Source organism: Doryrhamphus excisus, chromosome 16 (assembly GCF_030265055.1).
Source record: "Doryrhamphus excisus isolate RoL2022-K1 chromosome 16, RoL_Dexc_1.0, whole genome shotgun sequence".
Lineage (NCBI taxonomy): Eukaryota > Metazoa > Chordata > Actinopteri > Syngnathiformes > Syngnathidae > Doryrhamphus > Doryrhamphus excisus.
In genome coordinates, this window is record NC_080481.1 from 8,141,881 (window position 1) to 8,160,846 (window position 18,966).

The window sequence follows — 18,966 nt, forward strand, 5'->3', positions numbered from 1 at the left end:
GCAGGTTAGAATGTATTTGTAGTATATTTAGAAGGAATTATTATTTATTTTGCCTTAAACTGGACCATTGACTTCCTGCAATGAGATCACACTGAATGAAGAGTACAATAAATGAAAACACAAAGAACCATACCAACTTTATTTATTCATAAATCAACAACAACCACAGTACTGTAGAAAACATAGTGTATATACAACACATATACAGTATTAACATGGATATTACAAGATGGTCCACCCTCAAATTATTTGGAAATAATGGCGTGTTCCAATTCCTGCTGATATCCCCAAACCTGGCACAACCATTGAAGAGTGGACCAACATGCCACATGCCATAACCTGATCCACTCCATGCAAAGGAGACGTGTTGCACACCAGTTATTGACTGGTTTTCTGACAGTAAAACTGTACTTTGTAGAGTGGCCTTTTATTGTGGCCAGTTTAAGGCACACCTGTGCTATAAGCATGCCGTATAGTCAGCATTTTGTGAGGTGGATTTATAAGTGATTTAGACAGATCTGTGAACAGTATTTGAGAGACGTAGACAGATGGTACAAAATCTCACCTGGCACCCACAGATAGCCCAAGCACCAGCCACCGCAGGAACCCACCATGTGGGAGTGCTTCGGCAGAATACCACATGGGTTGGGGTAGAGCCGAGCATAACCACAAAACCCTGAAAAAAAACAGACACAACAGACAAACAGACACTCCAAACCCACAGCCCACATCCCAAAGGCACCAAGTCACACTAAAGAGAAGCAAATCTATTACAAGTAGGGAACAATTAATAAAATATTGCCTGAAAAAGTGCAACTAAGGCTGCAGGGTACGTCTCCCTCCAGCAGATGGCAGCATTACAACTCGAGAGGTGGTTTCCTTGCATGAAAAGAAACTCGACTTTTGCATCAGAGTTGGAAACTACAAATCAGATCATTATAAGCAGCTGGTGGCAAACGTCCTGAAGTCCTACAAAGTCATCCAAAGATTTTTTCATTCCCATCTTTTCATTGAACTGTGTTGAGCACGGGAAGGATTCCAGCAGGACATTGCAGCAATGGAGAAAACATATCAGGGAAAGTGGAATCCATCTATGCTAATCTCGAAAGCGGATCGAGTCCAAGATGTGTAAACCGGTGTAACTGCATGTGCAGTGTCATATTGGACCTCATCAGAGTTTTTGGACAAGAGAACATGCAAACTAAACAGAAGGTGAGATTTTGAACCTGGACCCTTCATGATGTGGGGAAGCAGTGCTAACCACTAATCCAGCTGATTTGTCTTTTTTTTCATTTGTTTAATTGTACATTGTAGAAAAATATTTTGAAAAGGGGAAAACCTTTTTTTGAACAGATTCCAAATCATGTAGTGTCCTCTGAGAAACATATCAGGAATAAAGATGAGGGAATCGCACAGAGAATAGAACATATCAAATGGGATAAAACATCTGCTCAAATTTAAAACTGATCTCCAGTCACAGTTTTGCATTTTACACAAATAATAAATACACCATGAGGCTATTCCGGGGTGTTTTGCCAACAATGAGTCCTTCACAATGTATTCTTTGATATCAATCATAGAATGGTATGTGTCTTTAGTCTAATAGCCATCTTCACTGGTCTTATGCAAGACGGTGAAAACGACAGCATCCCATCTGGTAAAGTAGTAGCACACATGGATCTTTTTTTTTTTTTAAGAAATAAAGGTTTTTACGCAAAACAAATGCAAAGTCTTTTTGTTAAGATGTAAATGCTCAAAATCATTAAAGGTGATTTGGGTAATTTCATGTCTATGAGCACCAGGGGGAGTTTTGGTGATTCTGTTGGACTCACACTTTTTCATGCAACAGATTTGACGTTAGCTGTGCATGTATGCCCTGCACGGTGCTTCCGGGGGAAAGTCGTACTTGCCCAGGTTGGGAGGGAAGTAGGTGGTGGCAAACATGTTGCTGGAAGACACGGAGGAAGGAAAGTGGTTGCTTGTATCGTCGTTCATGTGGAGATTGTTCTTGTGTAGCCTCTGCGAGATAAAGACAGAGTTACCAAAAGATTGACACACAAGTTGAGGGATTGGTAAGAATGTAACGATTCAACGAACCCACCACAACCTCCATGGGAATGTACTTCTCATTCTTTGGCATGGCATTGCCCCGCTTGTTGTAGTTTAGCTGGTTGTGCGTACTGGTGGGGTGGATGACTGCTGATTCCACGGAGGGCCTACTCAGATGGTGGCAGTAGGCGAAGGCCAGTGCCGACAAGAGCGCGGCGGCGAAAAAACTGGCTATGCCCACAGCGGCCAACTGGAGCAAGGTGAAAGCTGTCAAAGAGAAAATGAGCGTTGAGTGTTTATGTATTATGGTCTCAACAAATTCTTGCTAAATGCGAGCTGAGAGCTCCTTGTTTCACTTACTTCCACAGCTGTGGTCTTCCTGCCCGGGTAGAATGACTGAAATCACACAGAAATGAAATCAGCCCGAGTATACAGTGTTTGTATAAAAATGAGATATTAGCTCTTAGCAGTATTATTTTTTCTGCTGATAATGATATCCACAAAGGAACAAACTCAGTTCCAGTGGCGGAGACAGACATTTTCAATTTGGGTGGCCAAGGCAAGACCATTACTCACATGGGGGTGGCAGTAAGTTGATACCTGAATTGTCTAGATGGCCACCCCTGGCCACTCTGTAACAACTGCAACTGCTTTTGGGACATCTATTAGCGCAATGAACAGCTGAGCAGTGTGCTGAGGACATGTTTTGAATGCATAGTTTTTGAATTCTGCTCACTATCATGGCGGCCAAATCTGCGCGTGAAGTGGATGCTGATCAGCACGTCTGTTTTAATATGCCCACTCATGCTACTACAGGGAGCTTCCAATAGTAACATATTTATTTGCTGAATCATGCTTCAGAATTTACGTCAAAGTCAACAAAGTGAGAAAACTTGCCCGGAATCGACCGAGGTAATCATGGAAAACTTACCTCGGTTCACACAAGACACGGTTTTATTGACAAATATAATTGGCAGCTGTTCCCTGTTGTGTGCTGCAGTGAAATGCATCCAAGCGAGAATTGCGGTTAGGCTGAACTAACTTTTTGCACTACAGCGTCACATTTGTCATAATTGTCCCCCAGCTGTGGGGGTGGCCAATGGGGTGGCCGGAGAGTGACCAAGGGTCACCGATGGCCACTCCGTAGCTCCGCCACTGAAGAAAGTCAATACCGAACATCTCTAGTCACACCCTTAATCCCATGACATTTCTTCCTTATTTACCCCCAGTTTCCCATTGGTTGGATTGACAGTGTGTATTTGCCATGATTAAACGTTGCTCCACAGGCAAGATGAGAGAGGAGTGCCTAATGGTAGGGACCACTAAACCGACAGACCACAGGATCGGCTGAGGTTTTGGGTAGACAAGATGAATAAATCTTTAAAAGTTTCCTTGTCACCAAGGTGTAATAAATGTTGTCATTTTCATCACTGCAGGCACTTACAGCAAAATCAGTGTGTGTTTACCTTCAACCTCGTGCACTTGGCATGGTCTGGCCTGGCTAATGTTACCCCGGCACAAATTGGCCTCCTGGTTCTCGCCGCAGTGACGGGAGCGATGCTGCAAACCCTCCTCGTTGCAGTGCCCCCACCCGGACCACACACCCCAGCCTGGTGACCAGTGGAAAAACCCCAATTAATAATACAACCATGCATTCATCCATATTCTGTACCATTCATCCAGTTCAGGTTCAGTGACAATTTTGTTTGCTCGAGTGTTTTGAGTAAAATTTTGCATCTACTTCATTAATAGTTTTTTAAAGTTTTGATTAGCTACACCAACCATGTTGTTTGTCTTCTCAATGCAAATATTGGCCGACCACTTTCTGCATGGAAGAGATTTCCCAGCAGAGCACATAAACACATCAGTATTTATTCAGGGGAACTGACTGCATGAACAGAGCATATTTATGGTTAACCTTTCAAATATAAAGCAATAAATAAATAACACTTTTGCAAAACACTTTTCACACGTATGATTTATCAGTATAGCATACTTAAACAATCATACATACCGTATTTTTCAACCTATAAGTCACATCAGTCACAAAATGGGTCATAAAGGGGAATAAAACAAAAGAACCGCATCTGTTTAATAAATAAGTATCAGAATGTTCTTGAAGAACACACTTAATAAATGAAAAAAAGTCATATGTGTGTATTTAGTTAGTCAGGTGCTGACGCAACAGATACAATCTCCATGCTAGACATAATTAGTGTCCTAATTAAACAACACTTCTGTCTAAAATAGCACATTTCTCAATCCACACAGGTATCATATAATTATAGTAGCACATTACTTACAGACACATAGTCTCCAGGGCAGAAGCATACTAGAAAGTATTCAAAAAGTGTCTGGTATCTTCTGCGTCAGTCAATCTGTTTATGTTTATATGTACATAATATATATATATACACAATATATATATATATATATAAAATATGTGTATGTATTTTGTATAAGTAATGTATAAGTTGCACCTGACTAAAAGAAACTAAGAACAAACTCTGAAAAAAACTGTGTGACGTATGATGTCCTACCTTCACAGGTGTGTGTGTTACAAAGCGCCTCTTCAGTGTGTAGACCAATACAAATGTCACCTCCATTGGCTGGGGGCGGGTTGTCACATGACCTTGTTCGCTGAAAGTGGCCTCCGCCACAACTCTCAGAGCATTGGGACCAGGGTGACCAGCATGACCAGGCGCCTCCCACTGAAACAAGGGTTCCCACGGCAACCTAAGAAATGATGCTGCACCAACAGGACATGTTGTATGTAGTGCATGCTGCATTCTACCTGAGCATGGTTGCAAGTTGCAATCTTGATATTCCACTGGAGTTCCTACACAGGCACTTGGATTGATCCTGTGCTCTACCGTTGAGCAACCACGTCGCCGGGTTCGAAAGCCTCTGGAACATTGCTGGGAGCAGCTAGACCAGGTTTCCCAAGATTCCCAGTGTGCATCTTGGGGTTGTGACACAGTTTGACCACTGGACTTGACCAAATCATCAACTAGAGCTGGACATAGACAAATAAACTATGTTCACTATCACACCTATTACAGTGGGGCAAAAAAGTATTTAGTCAGCCACCAATTGTGCAAGTTCTCCCACTTGAAAAGATGAGAGAGGCCTGTAATTTTCATCATAGGTACGCTTCAACTATGAGAGACAAAATGAGAAAAAAAAATCCAGATAATCACATTGTTTGATTTTTAAAGAATTTATTTGCAAATCATGGTGGAAAATAAGTATTTGGTCACCTACAAACAAGCAAGATTTGTGGCTCTCACAGACCTGTAAGTTCTTCTTTAAGAAGCTCCTCTGTCCTCCACTCGTTACCTGTATTGATGGCACCTGTTTGAACTGGTTATCAGTATAAAAGACACCTGTCCACAACCTCAGACAGTCACACTCCAAACTCCACTATGGCCAAGACCAAAGAGCTGTCAAAGGACATCAGAAACAAAATTGTAGACCTGCACCAGGCTGGGAAGACTGAATCTGCAATAGTTAAGCAGCTTGGTGTGAAGAAATCAACTGTGGGAGCAATTGTGAGAAAATGGAAGACCTACAAGACCACCGATAATCTCCCTCGATCTGGGGCTCCACGCAAGATCTCACCCCGTGGGGTCAAAATGATAACAAGAACGGTGAGCAAAAATCCCAGAACCACACGGGGGGACCTAGTGAAAGACCTGCAGAGAGCTGGGACCATATTAACGAAGGCTACCATAAGTAACACACTCCGCCGCCAGGGACTCAAATCCTGCAGTGCCAGACGTGTCCCCCTGCTGAAGCCAGTACATGTCCAAGCCCGTCTGAAGTTTGCTAGAGAGCATTTGGATGATCCAGAAGAGGATTGGGAGAATGTAATATGGTCAGATGAAACCAAAATAGAACTTTTTGGTATCAACTCAACTCGTCGTGTTTGGAGGAGAAAGAATGCTGAGTTGCATCCAAACAACACCACACCTACTGTGAAGCATGGGGGTGGAAACATCATGCTCTGGGGCTGTTTTTCTGCAAAGGGACCAGGACAACTGATCCGTGTAAATGGGAGAATGAATGGGGCCATGTATCGTGAGATTCTGAATGAAAACCTTCTTCCATCAGCAAGGGCACTGAAGATGAAACGTGGCTGGGTCTTTCAGCATGACAACGATCCCAAACACACCGCCCGGGCAACGAAGGAGTGGCTTCATAAGAAGCATTTCAAGGTCCTGGAGTGGCCTAGCCAGTCTCCAGATCTCAACCCCATAGAAAATCTTTGGAGGGAGTTGAAAATCCGTGTTGCCCAGCGACAGCCCCTAAACATCACTGCTCTAGAGGCGATCTGCATGGAGGAATGGGCCAAAATACCTACAACAGTGTGTGAAAATCTTGTGAAGAGTTACAGAAAACGTTTGATCTCTGTCATTGCCAACAAAGGGTATATCACAAAGTATTGAGATGAACTTTTGTTTTTGACCAAATACTTATTTTCCACCATGATTTGCAAATAAATTCTTTAAAAATCAAACAATATGATTATCTGGATTTTTTTTTCTCATTTTGTCTCTCATAGTTGAAGCGTACCTATGATGAAAATTACAGGCCTCTCTCATCTTTTTAAGTGGGAGAACTTGCACAATTGGTGGCTGACTAAATACTTTTTTGCCCCACTGTATATGCCTCATGATTTCATGTCCTCACAGTCAGTCTGGCAGGCTCCAGAGCCCTGATTTGGACAAAACCTTGTCTCTATCTTCTTCTTGCCCAACTGAAGTAGCTGGAGGTCTGCTAGCAACGCCCTGCATGTGTATCTGTATCTCTGCTCTTGGCGTGATCCATCTCGACTGACGTTGACTGGAATCCAGGGGGTCCAGGGGGTGTTGCGGCGTACCTCAGGGCAGGACTCCAGGTTACAGGTCTTATACTCCTACATAGTTGAACAAATAGAACCCCTATTACAATCCATGAAAACGCTAGCCGATTAACTGAGTCCACGCACAAGTAGCCCAGTACCATGGAACATCCCTGGCAGGTGTTTCCATTCTCACAGGTTCTGGTCCTGGCATGGACCCCTCCTCCACATTCAGCACTGCAGTGAGCCCATGGCCCCCAAGCAGTCCATAGCACTGGCAACGGGCATATTTTTTTCTCATTGCACAATCTGAAAACAGAAACATTTCCTAAATGTTTCACATTTAATGCTCACCATTTGCAACCAATGGATGACCTTTACCCCCATTAACTTCACAACATGTTGGTTACATTTCCACACAGTGGTGATTCCCTCCCTTTTCATTCACTCTCACCTCTCTTCCCGACCTTGGCCAACACAAATTCGACCCCCATGACGAGGTGAGGGATTGTTGCAGGACCGTTGCCGCACTTCAAAACCGACACCACAACTGCTGCTGCATTGGCCCCATGAAGACCAGGGAGTCCAGCCGCCATTCCTGAGGAACAGAGGCAGAATTGTTTGCTGATTGGACACAGAGTCACGCATCTGTTACAATAGCTTTTTACACTACTAGATTTTACACTACTAGATTCCTTCACCATGAAAACATACCATGAGCGGGCATAAAGAATGCTGACATGCTAATACCTAGCGCTAAAAGTTACACCATACCGCATGAATTGTACTGTTTGGTGAATCGTGTAATAAAACTCAGACCAAATGATTTTTAAACCAAATGTAATTAGAAGATTTGGCTTATGCTGGTCAGATTAAGCCTACCTGGAGCAGTTGGCCACCTCAATGGTCGGGCCCTTGCAGTCAACCCCACCACATTGGGCTACAGGTCCGTCACATGAACGGGACCGGCAAATGCAGCTGCTGATGGAATCCTCGCCGTCATTGTGGTTGCAGGGTTGCCACGGTGCCCATGGGCCAAACCCGCCATCCTGTGTCAGGTTCCTTACCTGCAACAAGGAACATACTGTTTTTCTAATGAACCATATATGGAAAGTGAATGTGACTAACTGGGCACTGGGTGATGTTCTGGGTCCACTGGTTCATGTTGGTGCTGTCTTCAAAGGTTGTGCAACGCTCCTGTTTGTGATCCCATCCACAATAAGGGTCCCGAGCTTCCAAACAGCGTCTGATATTAGATCACTAGTTCAGGTCAAACTTCTAATTCTATTCATCATGTGCAAGACCATTTAAGAACATTGCCATACCGTTTAGTTGGATGGCTGGAGCATCGCTCTAACGGGATCTTCAGCAATTTGTCCTCAAGCCCCACAAACAAAGACCTGTCACTGTGAAGAATCATCATGCTCTTGATTGAACCAGTTTGCCCATCAGGAAGAATCCTGAGCTCCTCCAGGTAGCAGCCATGAAGATTTTTATTGGTTGTGGAGAGAATCTTCAAGATGGTGCCATATTCTGATTGGTCAAGAGAAAACAAAAAAGGTTTAGCACTAATTCTATTTGTGATCATTCCTCTCCTACCTGTGCCGATGTACATGACGTGGTACAGAGCATTGAGACCCTGCACGATGTCCACCACCAGCTTGGAGAAGCGCTGGTTGTCCTGGGTGAGAAGAGGATTCACCGTCAACGGCTGCACCACATCGTGCATTAGGAAGAGCCGCTGAGCATCCTGGAGGTTTCGCTCGGTCAGGTTCCCACCAGCGCCGCCTTCATCCAGTGTGCCGCACTGACAATCCAAAATAAAAATTGTTTTTTTTCTCTTTGAAAAAAAAATGGTATGCTTAATGGACTACCTGAAAATTGGGTATGGAATTTGGAGTTGAGAGCCAGGCTGTGCGGGGGTTCTCCTGGTAGCGGAAAGGTCCATTGAAGGCCTGAGTGATGGCAGTCAGGTTGAAAGCACAAACAGCAGAAGCTGACATGCTGTTCCTGTCGGATTAAATATACAAAGGTATATATAAAAACAACCATTTTCATTTGCAGGCATCCATGTGCACACCATAAACAGGTAATGCTAATGTAGAAGCCTGGAAAAAAGTCAATCGCGGAGGAGGAGCCAGACTTGGACAGGAGTCAGACTTAAGTTTTCTTTGGGCGAGAGGCAGGGTACTCCCTGGACTGGTCGCCAGCCAATCACAGGGCACATATAGACCAAAGTGCACCCATTTCAATATAATGTAAATTTAACCGGTTGGGTCGGGGATGTCGACCTCAACGGGTACCACTGTGCTGACAAGGATGACTTACACATTGGAGGTGAAGATGCCATAGATCAGTTCTTGCTCTGGTAAGTAGAAGGTGCTCTGCAGTTCATTGTAATAAAAGGGAATTTCTCCCGAGCGGGAGCAGTTCAGTCGCGCCTTCATGAAGGTGGTCCAGGTGTCCTCCAAAAGAAAACGACCACCCATGTCGTTTTTGCACACCCTGGCCACCCGAGAGAACACCATCTTTCCACAGTCGTTTTCAACAGCTGTTTCCCTCAAGAAGAAGTAGGCGAATCGACCGGTCTCATAAGCAGACACAAACTGAGGCTCTATGCAAAGGGAAGTGATAGGACGTAATGAAAAGAAAGCTGGTAGACAACATAACTATATATCAATTCTTTACCATTGAGCCATTTGGAGTTGTACTGGGCCGAGCGTAATGGGGGCATGTTCCCCAGGCTCCTGTAGATGACAGGGTCGCGTCCAGAGAAGTCAATAACCGTGGCGGCATACAACTCACCCTTCTCCGTTACCATAGCCGTAGAGTTGTGGCGGGGGTCATAGGGACATCGTGCAACACCATTCACTGTGTCCACCACCTGACTTATGTTACCAATCTGAGAAAGCACACATTGTGCAGCATTGCTGTTTTTGAAGTCATTTACCTAGACTGTGTAATTCTGGCATCATCAAGGTTGCACCAACCTGTCTGGTTACGCAGACGGGTGCAAAAGCATTGGTTCCGCATGTGATGAGCGTTTTGCCACTGATCAATAAAACCCTGATGTAGTTTTGACACTCCTCCTGTAGGGAAAACATAGAAGCCAGTGATGTCATCAATGAGCACATGTAACAGATAGCAGCTGGTGTAGCTGTGTGAACGTACATTGGGAAACCCCATTCCCTGATGCCTTACAAAACCCCTTCAGAGTCACGCTAGACATTTGGTTGACAGCCCTGGCTATTAGCTTGTGACAACACAACTGCACACAAAATGCAGTTTTTAAATGAAACAGTTTCATATCGGGAAAAGGTTATCAAGCCATTTTCAGAGCTTCGGGACTCCAGCGAACCACAAAGAACAAAAACATGGAACAGTGATGAACTTTCTCAATCAAAATTACCCCTGTAGTGCAGCGACGACTCATCCAAAAGGTCACAAAAGACCCCACAACAACATCAAAAGAACTGCAAGCCTCTCAATGGCAAAGTTCCAACATCAGTAGGAGGTTTGGATTTTAGAAGAAGTACCTCTGATTTGCCCTTGCTCTGGCAAGAATGGATCGTGTCTTCATCGGGTGTCCATTCTGACGCCTGAAACACAGGTTTAGGAATGTTGTCAACATTTACAACTTGTCAACACAAACAATTGTGACAGTAGAACAATGCGACTGTTACCTGTATTAGGGAGGCATTGTTCAAACTTAGGCTGAAGAGGAAGTTTCTGGGAAAGTCAGATTTTAAAATGATCATTAGTTTTTTTGGAGGGGATAAGTTTGTTGTCTGATTAGGGTGTAATAACTTGCACCTTGCTCCCACAATAAGCTGCTTTCTGCTCAGGTCCAGGGCCAGTTGAGAGAAATCCTTCACTCCTGGGTGGGAAAATTCCTTCATCCATGTCTTCAGGGCTATGATACATAAAAGCATCGGTAATTGACGATATAAGCCATTGAGTCAATTATTTGAGTCAGCACCACTAGTTGGCTTTTACAAAACGATTCGATTTTTCACAAAGGTGAGAGCAAGTCTCAAGTAAGTCTTCAGCCTCAAGCCTCGAGTCAGATCTCAAGTCAAGACAAGACAGCCCAAGTCAAAAAGGATTTTCAAGTCATCAGACTCAAGTACAAGCCAAGTCCAACTTAATCGCTGCCCCCACCCTCTGGAACTCTTTGCCCCATTCACTCTGTGCTTGCCCTGACCTTCCCAGTTTAAAAAAAACAACTAAAAACCCACCTCTTTAAATCAGTTTTTAATGTCTAATTTTTTATACCTGACTGCTGTGCCCCGCCCCGCTTTTACTCATGTTTTAACAGTGTATAAACGAATGAATGTTGTATTGTAACATATCATTTACTCTGTTTACTTGTTTTTATTCCACTCCATTTTCTGTAAAGTGTCTTTGAGTATTTTGAAAAGCACTATACAAATAAAATGTATTATTATTTATTATTATTATTAATCTTAAAAGCTGACAGTAAAAGCTCACAGTTTCCTCACCTTGGTTGAACACGACCGGATGCTCCTTTCGGTTACAGTCCGCAGGTATGATAGGGGGTTGGTGGGACACACACACAAGCACACAGACGACCAGAACAAGGCCCCAAGGAGACAGGGCCCATGTCCCCCACCCCGACGTCACCATAGTTCCTAGTACATCTACTCTCCTACCAGGTCCTCTGGAAAGACCTGCAAGAGGTGTGAAGATACTTGTCATTCTCAAATACTGTTTCATACAGTCATTTTAAACTCCCATATTTCAGCAAGTTAGTTTCTGAGTAGACTGCCTGCTGTGCTGTCAGCAGGACTCAGCACGGCTAAGACACTTCAAAAAGCCTTTGAACCATCGCCTCAGAATTCCATCTTTACAGTCATCAAGACCTTTTCAGTCTTTGACCCCCTTAGTTGTGAAGCCATGCTCCTTATGTTGAGCTCACACCTTTGAGAAGCCCAGCTCAGTTAAGCTTGCGACAATGGTGTATACTTGTGTCAGTCCAATAAATGGAGTTACATCACAGTGGGGTGGCACAGCGGAGCTCAGACACAGTAAACAACCCCTATTGTTTACTCTCGACAGACACTCAGGTCACAAGGCGAGATGATACACAATTGCATCGCAAATTTAATAATAATTCATTTTCCCCTGGTGGTTGGCAAAGATTCTGCATGCCCCTTGTGTTCATACCCAACAACCCTCACTGGCTGCAAGGAGAGCCTCTCCAAGAAAAAAACTAAGTCCCTCATCTTTCCTTTGTGAAGAGGCAGCGAAGGCACCCATCACCGACCATGAAAGGACAACTGGACAGTGCAAGGGGCTTGCAAATGTGGGCAGATATACACTTGTGCTTCACAGAACCGGCTGTATCATGGAAGGATATAACAAAAGAGGCCAGTGTACCTCCAGCCCACATTGAGCTCCAGCTCATGTGTGACCCCCGACAGGATAAGCAACAGAATATGAATGAACAAACACTAGTGAATAGATTACAAAATGATTTCTACCTCCATTATTTCCTGTGGGAACCTCCAAACAAACTGAAGGGTGAATATTGTCCTAAAACAAATGTGGTTTCACTGTTCTTACTGGTTTGTAATGTGGCCTCTGTTGGAAAAAACACTAAAGCCTGTGAAGAGATTAGAGGCCAATTCATGTGACCTGATTGTGGAGGAGACATGAAAAACAAAGCATGAACTTGCGACTGCCAGACGGACAGAAGCAGAGAATTTGCAGAGAATTTTGCTTGAGATTGTCTTCATATACTTAGAGGTTTTAAATCTAAAGTCTTGCCACTGTATTGTCCATGTTGCTCTCACTTGGTGGACTACAATGGATAGAAAAGATGGTATGTGAACAGCATTTGCCAGCAGAAACTACAACACGTTTGTTTTGATATTACTGTGGTGCTCGCGGCACGAATGCTGCACTTTTGTTTTTAGACCCCCAGTCTTTTCTCTGTCCCCCCACGGTGCGTGTCACTCACATCTATTGATGTGATAAAAGAAGGAAATGGAAGAAAGTCACCAGGTCAACCGGCTGTTTCGAGTTTTGGCCAGGATTTGTGAAACCATACAAAACCAGCATGAATTGTTTGATGTGATCTGCGGCGCTACCGAGGCACAGAACGCACGCATGAGAGCTTCATTAAATTCCAGTCAAGACCTCTTTAATGGCGTTATTTACAGGCAGGACATTGATCACAAGTCATTATGTCCTCATTCAATGGAGGTTTAATTTGTTACGCATGGCATCTAAAATAAAAGGGGTGCCGAGGGTCTGACTTTTTACCAGAGTGCTTGGCCTGCATCCAAACAACAAGAGGCACAATGAATCTCCCACACTGCTCCCACCAACTCCTGCGATGACAACATCAGTGTTTCACCTTTCAATATGAACAACCACAGACAGAAGAAAAAAATCTGTGAGATAACAAAACGAGGCTCCCGTAGAGCATTGAAGTCGGGTCATGCAGACAGGAGCATGTCAGATCCCGAGAGGGCATCCAAAGTCTCCCCGTTAAAATATTCAAGGGGGCTTGTGAGCATTTCCGAGGCAGTTCTCAGCTCCTTCCTACGGGGGTGAATAGCCTCTCTGTGCGACCTGCCAACTATCTGCCAATGGTTGCGCTCTTTTACAAGTGAATGGACTTAGTTTAGCCACACTTAAAAAGACACACTAACGCTCCATGGCCGAGCAACAATGGCCGCTGGGTAAACTGCCAGAGCTAATGATACCGGTTTGGCAGCGGCGAGAGGAGGTAGAGAGCTGGAATCTTAAAGAGGCACACAGCTGCACTGGACGCCTCTCCTCCCGTCTCCACATCTCTCACTCCGAACACCAGCAGGAGTGGGCCTCTCCGTGCATAGACTCACAAGCCAACCTGGAGCGTATCTACTTTTTCTTGTACTATATATTTATATCTACTGTATAGTCACTGTGCTATATCAACTTTGAAGGGTGTCAGTCAGATTCTTGAGCTCTACCCTGAGAACACACAAAAAACTTCAAAAGAATTTCAACTTTTCTATAAGGATACACAATTAGCATTACAATGTAATAAAACGTGTATTTTTACAGGATATGTACTTAAGGGCCTGCAGAGAGTAAACCAAAAGGTTCTATGAAAATATGTCAAAAGCATTTTGCTCACCATCACCAAAGCGACTCTGGAGGCAAACGTCTGGCACAGCTCCTGCTTCACATGGCGAGGAACGAGATATGAGAGACGGGAGAGAGGGCTCTTACACGCCATCACACACTGGCACGCTGACCGGCCTGTTTGCAGGGAGGGAGGGAAGGAGGGACGGAGGGAGGGAGGAGTAAAAGGGAGTGTGGTTTGGAGGTTTGGAGGTGGGGGGTAGACGTTTGGGTCCTGACTGAGCCTGTTGGCCCAGGTTCACATGTTTCATACAAATTTTAAAGTAAAGTTGGAGAAAAACTATTTGGAGGGCCAATCAGTGAGTGTACACACAAATACATAAGAATAAGCAACAAGCAGCATGCATGCTCCACTGTGCTTCCGTCTGCCGTCATAAAGACAGCTGTACTGGTGCACATGCGTTAATTCAACTACAAAGTGGAACATAATTAATTAATTCAATGAGTTACTTTTTGACAGCCCTTATTGATAAGTATATTGTATTATTTTTGTTGTATTATTGTGTGTTATTGTAATTCACTAATTTGAAATTGTAACACCAAAACAAAAAATTTCAAAATAGTGTATGGCTTTTCATCAGCTCTACAATGCTGAATGTGCTGATCATTTGTTTTGTTTTGTAAACCCTTTAAAACAACCACAGCAGACCAAAGTGCTGTACGGAATAATAAACAAAAGACATAATGAATCAAAGGCACATCTAAAACACTGACAATAAAATTAAAAGACGTAAAAACATCCATAAAAGTAATAGCCAAAATGAAGCACAAAAAAAAATTGCTACCCAAACCAAAACAGGATAAAACACAATATAAATAACACCAACAACTACAAACCATGCTGCCCTGCAAAGGTGTGGCCACCTGGACTCGAATGAATGGTCCATATCCCCTAAATGACAAATGATGTTGCCAAGCCTCATCTTTAACTTAAGCGGGACAGGATGTTTATCACTCAGCCTCCGTCTCACCACAGCAGGCAGCTGCCTGCGAGGATGAATGACTAACTTCAGGATGACCTCCTCCGAGTGGCTCTTTACAGCTCTCCTATCACTGGTGAGGCTAAAACATTGCAGACTGGGCAAGGTGCTGGGGGTGCTGGGAAAGAGCCAGTAAAGGATGGTCAGATTTTAAAACATAAAACAGCAGCCACTGCTTTTAATGACATAACTTGTCAATAATGGCTGTAGTTTGTAGTGGTATATATAGCTACACTGCATCATACTAAGTGTTGGAAATCTGCATCATAAGTCAAATCTTGACTATGTTGTGATGTGGTGTGTTGTCCACTTGGGGCAGGATCTCATCCCCGACACGGAAATGGCACGCTACTACAAACCGAAACCCAAATTCTAGATATACTTCAGCAAAAGTACAAAAGCAGACAAGATATGACTTGCCTCATAGTACGACCTGAATAATGGAATTGGAGTTGTCACATTACCGTCAGCCCTTGTATCAGTCACCCTTACACGGTTTGGAATAAATGCTATTTGGGTTCATTAATCCCCAGAGAGCGTCGTGAATCCACAAACAGTAAAGGAGCCCCATAGTCAGTCAACAACTTAACCCCCTGGACCTGCTCCCTGTCTCCCACCCCTGGTGTCACGGCCCTCAATGACTACCTTGTGCAGTGCATAGTGCTCGCCTGTGAAACAAGCCTGCATCACACCAGGAAATATTGACTTTAAATGCTTCAAACACACACGCTTGCTGGCTAACAAGGCACCTTAACAAGCCCAGCAGTGTGGGGGTGTGAAACCACCGCAATCGCTGGCGTTTACATGTACATGTTGAGGTCACATGCACACATAAACGGTCAGACAAATTATGAGTCAAGGTTGACTGGACGGGGACATTCGGGAAAATATTCAGGGATATGAAAAGTATCCAACACTGTGGGTGGAAGGGGGGGTCGTGGTGTTTTTATTTACTCCTGGGGAGGAATATAGCCAAGTGGCCTCCCTATAAGAGGGTTTGAGGTTTGAAGTCCCAAAATTGTCCATGTATGTGAATGCTTGTCTGTCTCCTTGTGTCAGCCTAGTGACTGACAGGTGTCAACTTTACTTTGACCCTGAGCAGGATATTTGGTACAGATTTAACAAAATAATAACTAATTACTTCATTAGTCACAGTGACGCTACAAATACGTTTGATGCTACAATTTCTTTCAGATGTTCTGTGAATTACCTCTTTCTATTCTGTTCTGTGAATTGTGCTATATAAACTTCATCAAACAAATGTAAATATTCAAATGAAGCATTTTCAAGCATAAAAATGACTTAAAACACAAAAATACAAATACAAAATTTGACTGTAATAATCGGTGAGACACACAAGCACCAGACTTGTTCACCGGAACAACTGCCATTTTTTTTTATTGCTGGTTTGAATCATCCCTAGCACAGGCTACTATTGCCACCAGAACCCACACGAAGCTAAAACTTAACTCTGAACGCCCAACGTCACTTCCTGTCTGCCCTCCCCCAATCTTATTCATGTCTCAAATGGCTTATTTTTTCTTGTTATATCACCATAATGGGTAATATGACTGTACAGGTGCCTATAGGGGTGTTATTCCCATGTCTAGAGGGCTCTAATAATCTTAAACAGATATTTAGAAGGTTGTAATAACTATGAATCTAATAATCTTAAACAGGTATTTAGAAGGTTGTAATGAAAAACTATGAAAATATTACATTTATAAATAACAAATCCTACTTCATGGAAATTCACTTGTCACAGTCAGGTCTGCAACCAATTAACCGTGATAAACGAGGGATCATATATCCTGAATGCGATTGCTAACAGCTTATGAATTCTCTCCCCCTGCATCTACTTGAGTTAATATTGGATGTTTGCCAAGAAAAATGAAGAAATTCTGACAACATTTTAAAATAAATAAGGGTCAAGGAAGGGGGTGAATACCTTAACACCTTTGCTGCCTTGCTCTTTCCAGCTTTTTTATTTTGATAACTTTTCCACTTCAGGCTGACTTCAGCTCCAACTGCGGAGGTTTGCAGGCTAAATATTTATACGTCCACCTCAATTATTGAATCAGGTAGATAACAGAAAAGGTTTCCCTCATCAGGATTTCCATGTTCATGTTTCATGTGGGAGTAGAACGGATCGTCTCCAGCCAGCAATCTGGCGGACTGGTCTGTGCGGAAACAGCAGCAGGTTATAATTCACACGAGTGGGGGTGTTGTCAAAACATGCAGAATGAGCCAAATGTGTCATAAAATGTGTTATAAAAATAACATCCAAAACAGGAGAGGGTCTCTCTCTGTCTCTTTCTCTGTTGGCAGGGTAAGCATCATTAAAAGAAATCGTCAGACTTTCTCAACCTCCATAAAAAATTAGATGTTGAGTATAAGTATACATGGATGCATACGTGACATGAATGCAAATGTTATCTGTACGGTTTCATTTATTTTCAAATAATGCATGCAAGTTACATTGGAATACTTCACACAGTACAGTTCACAGTTACACATGTCCAAAAGGGAGTAGGAAGAAGGAAAGCTTATTTAATCCTATCAACTGCGATACGTTACTTTCTGTATTCCAAATGTTAATATCAACTGCCTCGTACTGTTTCTTAAATTTAAAAAAAAAATTAAACAACGCACATTTTAGTACATTGTTTGAGTCCCATAATACTACTCAATCTGCTCCATAATATGCTGAAGGTTTTTAGACATGTACTCGCTTATAAGTGTTTAAAGGGGACCAATTACGACGTTTCCACTTTTCTGGCCTATACAGTGGGGCAAAAAAGTATTTAGTCAGCCACCAATTGTGCAAGTTCTCCCACTTAAAAAGATGAGAGAGGCCTGTAATTTTCATCATAGGTACGCTTCAACTATGAGAGACAAAATGAGAAAAAAAAATCCAGATAATCATATTGTTTGATTTTTAAAGAATTTATTTGCAAATCATGGTGGAAAATAAGTATTTGGTCAAAAACAAAAGTTCATCTCAATACTTTGTGATATACCCTTTGTTGGCAATGACAGAGATCAAACGTTTTCTGTAACTCTTCACAAGATTTTCACACACTGTTGTAGGTATTTTGGCCCATTCCTCCATGCAGATCGCCTCTAGAGCAGTGATGTTTAGGGGCTGTCGCTGGGCAACACGGATTTTCAACTCCCTCCAAAGATTTTCTATGGGGTTGAGATCTGGAGACTGGCTAGGCCACTCCAGGACCTTGAAATGCTTCTTATGAAGCCACTCCTTCGTTGCCCGGGCGGTGTGTTTGGGATCGTTGTCATGCTGAAAGACCCAGCCACGTTTCATCTTCAGTGCCCTTGCTGATGGAAGAAGGTTTTCATTCAGAATCTCACGATACATGGCCCCATTCATTCTCCCATTTACACGGATCAGTTGTCCTGGTCCCTTTGCAGAAAAACAGCCCCAGAGCATGATGTTTCCACCCCCATGCTTCACAGTAGGTGTGGTGTTGTTTGGATGCAACTCAGCATTCTTTCTCCTCCAAACACGACGAGTTGAGTTGATACCAAAAAGTTCTATTTTGGTTTCATCTGACCATATTACATTCTCCCAATCCTCTTCTGGATCATCCAAATGCTCTCTAGCAAACTTCAGACGGGCTTGGACATGTACTGGCTTCAGCAGGGGGACACGTCTGGCACTGCAGGATTTGAGTCCCTGGCGGCGGAGTGTGTTACTTATGGTAGCCTTCGTTAATATGGTCCCAGCTCTCTGCAGGTCTTTCACTAGGTCCCCCCGTGTGGTTCTGGGATTTTTGCTCACCGTTCTTGTTATCATTTTGACCCCACGGGGTGAGATCTTGCGTGGAGCCCCAGATCGAGGGAGATTATCGGTGGTCTTGTAGGTCTTCCATTTTCTCACAATTGCTCCCACAGTTGATTTCTTCACACCAAGCTGCT

At 43.4% G+C, this 18,966-nt stretch overlaps 1 protein-coding gene across 2 annotated transcripts; it reads right to left on the reverse strand.

Moving 5' to 3' along the window:
- Nucleotides 1-126: 126 nt before the first annotated feature.
- On the reverse strand, nucleotides 127-14,171 carry LOC131104335 (semaphorin-5B-like). Of its 2 annotated transcripts, none has more exons than XM_058051396.1 (21): nucleotides 14,043-14,171; nucleotides 11,395-11,583; nucleotides 10,706-10,805; nucleotides 10,429-10,491; nucleotides 9,883-9,981; nucleotides 9,581-9,794; nucleotides 9,221-9,506; nucleotides 8,767-8,902; nucleotides 8,492-8,699; nucleotides 8,218-8,425; nucleotides 8,021-8,138; nucleotides 7,775-7,959; nucleotides 7,347-7,490; nucleotides 7,054-7,201; nucleotides 6,742-6,967; nucleotides 4,844-5,065; nucleotides 4,590-4,760; nucleotides 3,516-3,659; nucleotides 2,410-2,445; nucleotides 2,102-2,316; nucleotides 127-2,019 (listed from the first exon to the last, which is right to left on the reverse strand). In XM_058051396.1, exons 3-21 carry the CDS (start codon nucleotides 10,793-10,795, stop codon nucleotides 1,858-1,860), a joined length of 3,075 nt encoding a protein of 1,024 aa, XP_057907379.1. In that variant the 5' UTR covers nucleotides 10,796-10,805; nucleotides 11,395-11,583; nucleotides 14,043-14,171; the 3' UTR covers nucleotides 127-1,857. The 2 variants fall into 2 exon arrangements, with proteins under 2 accessions (XP_057907379.1, XP_057907378.1); XM_058051395.1 differs by lacking the exon at nucleotides 14,043-14,171 and adding an exon at nucleotides 10,576-10,621 and having other exon boundaries at nucleotides 11,395-13,876.
- Between the last annotated feature and the right edge of the window lie 4,795 nt (nucleotides 14,172-18,966).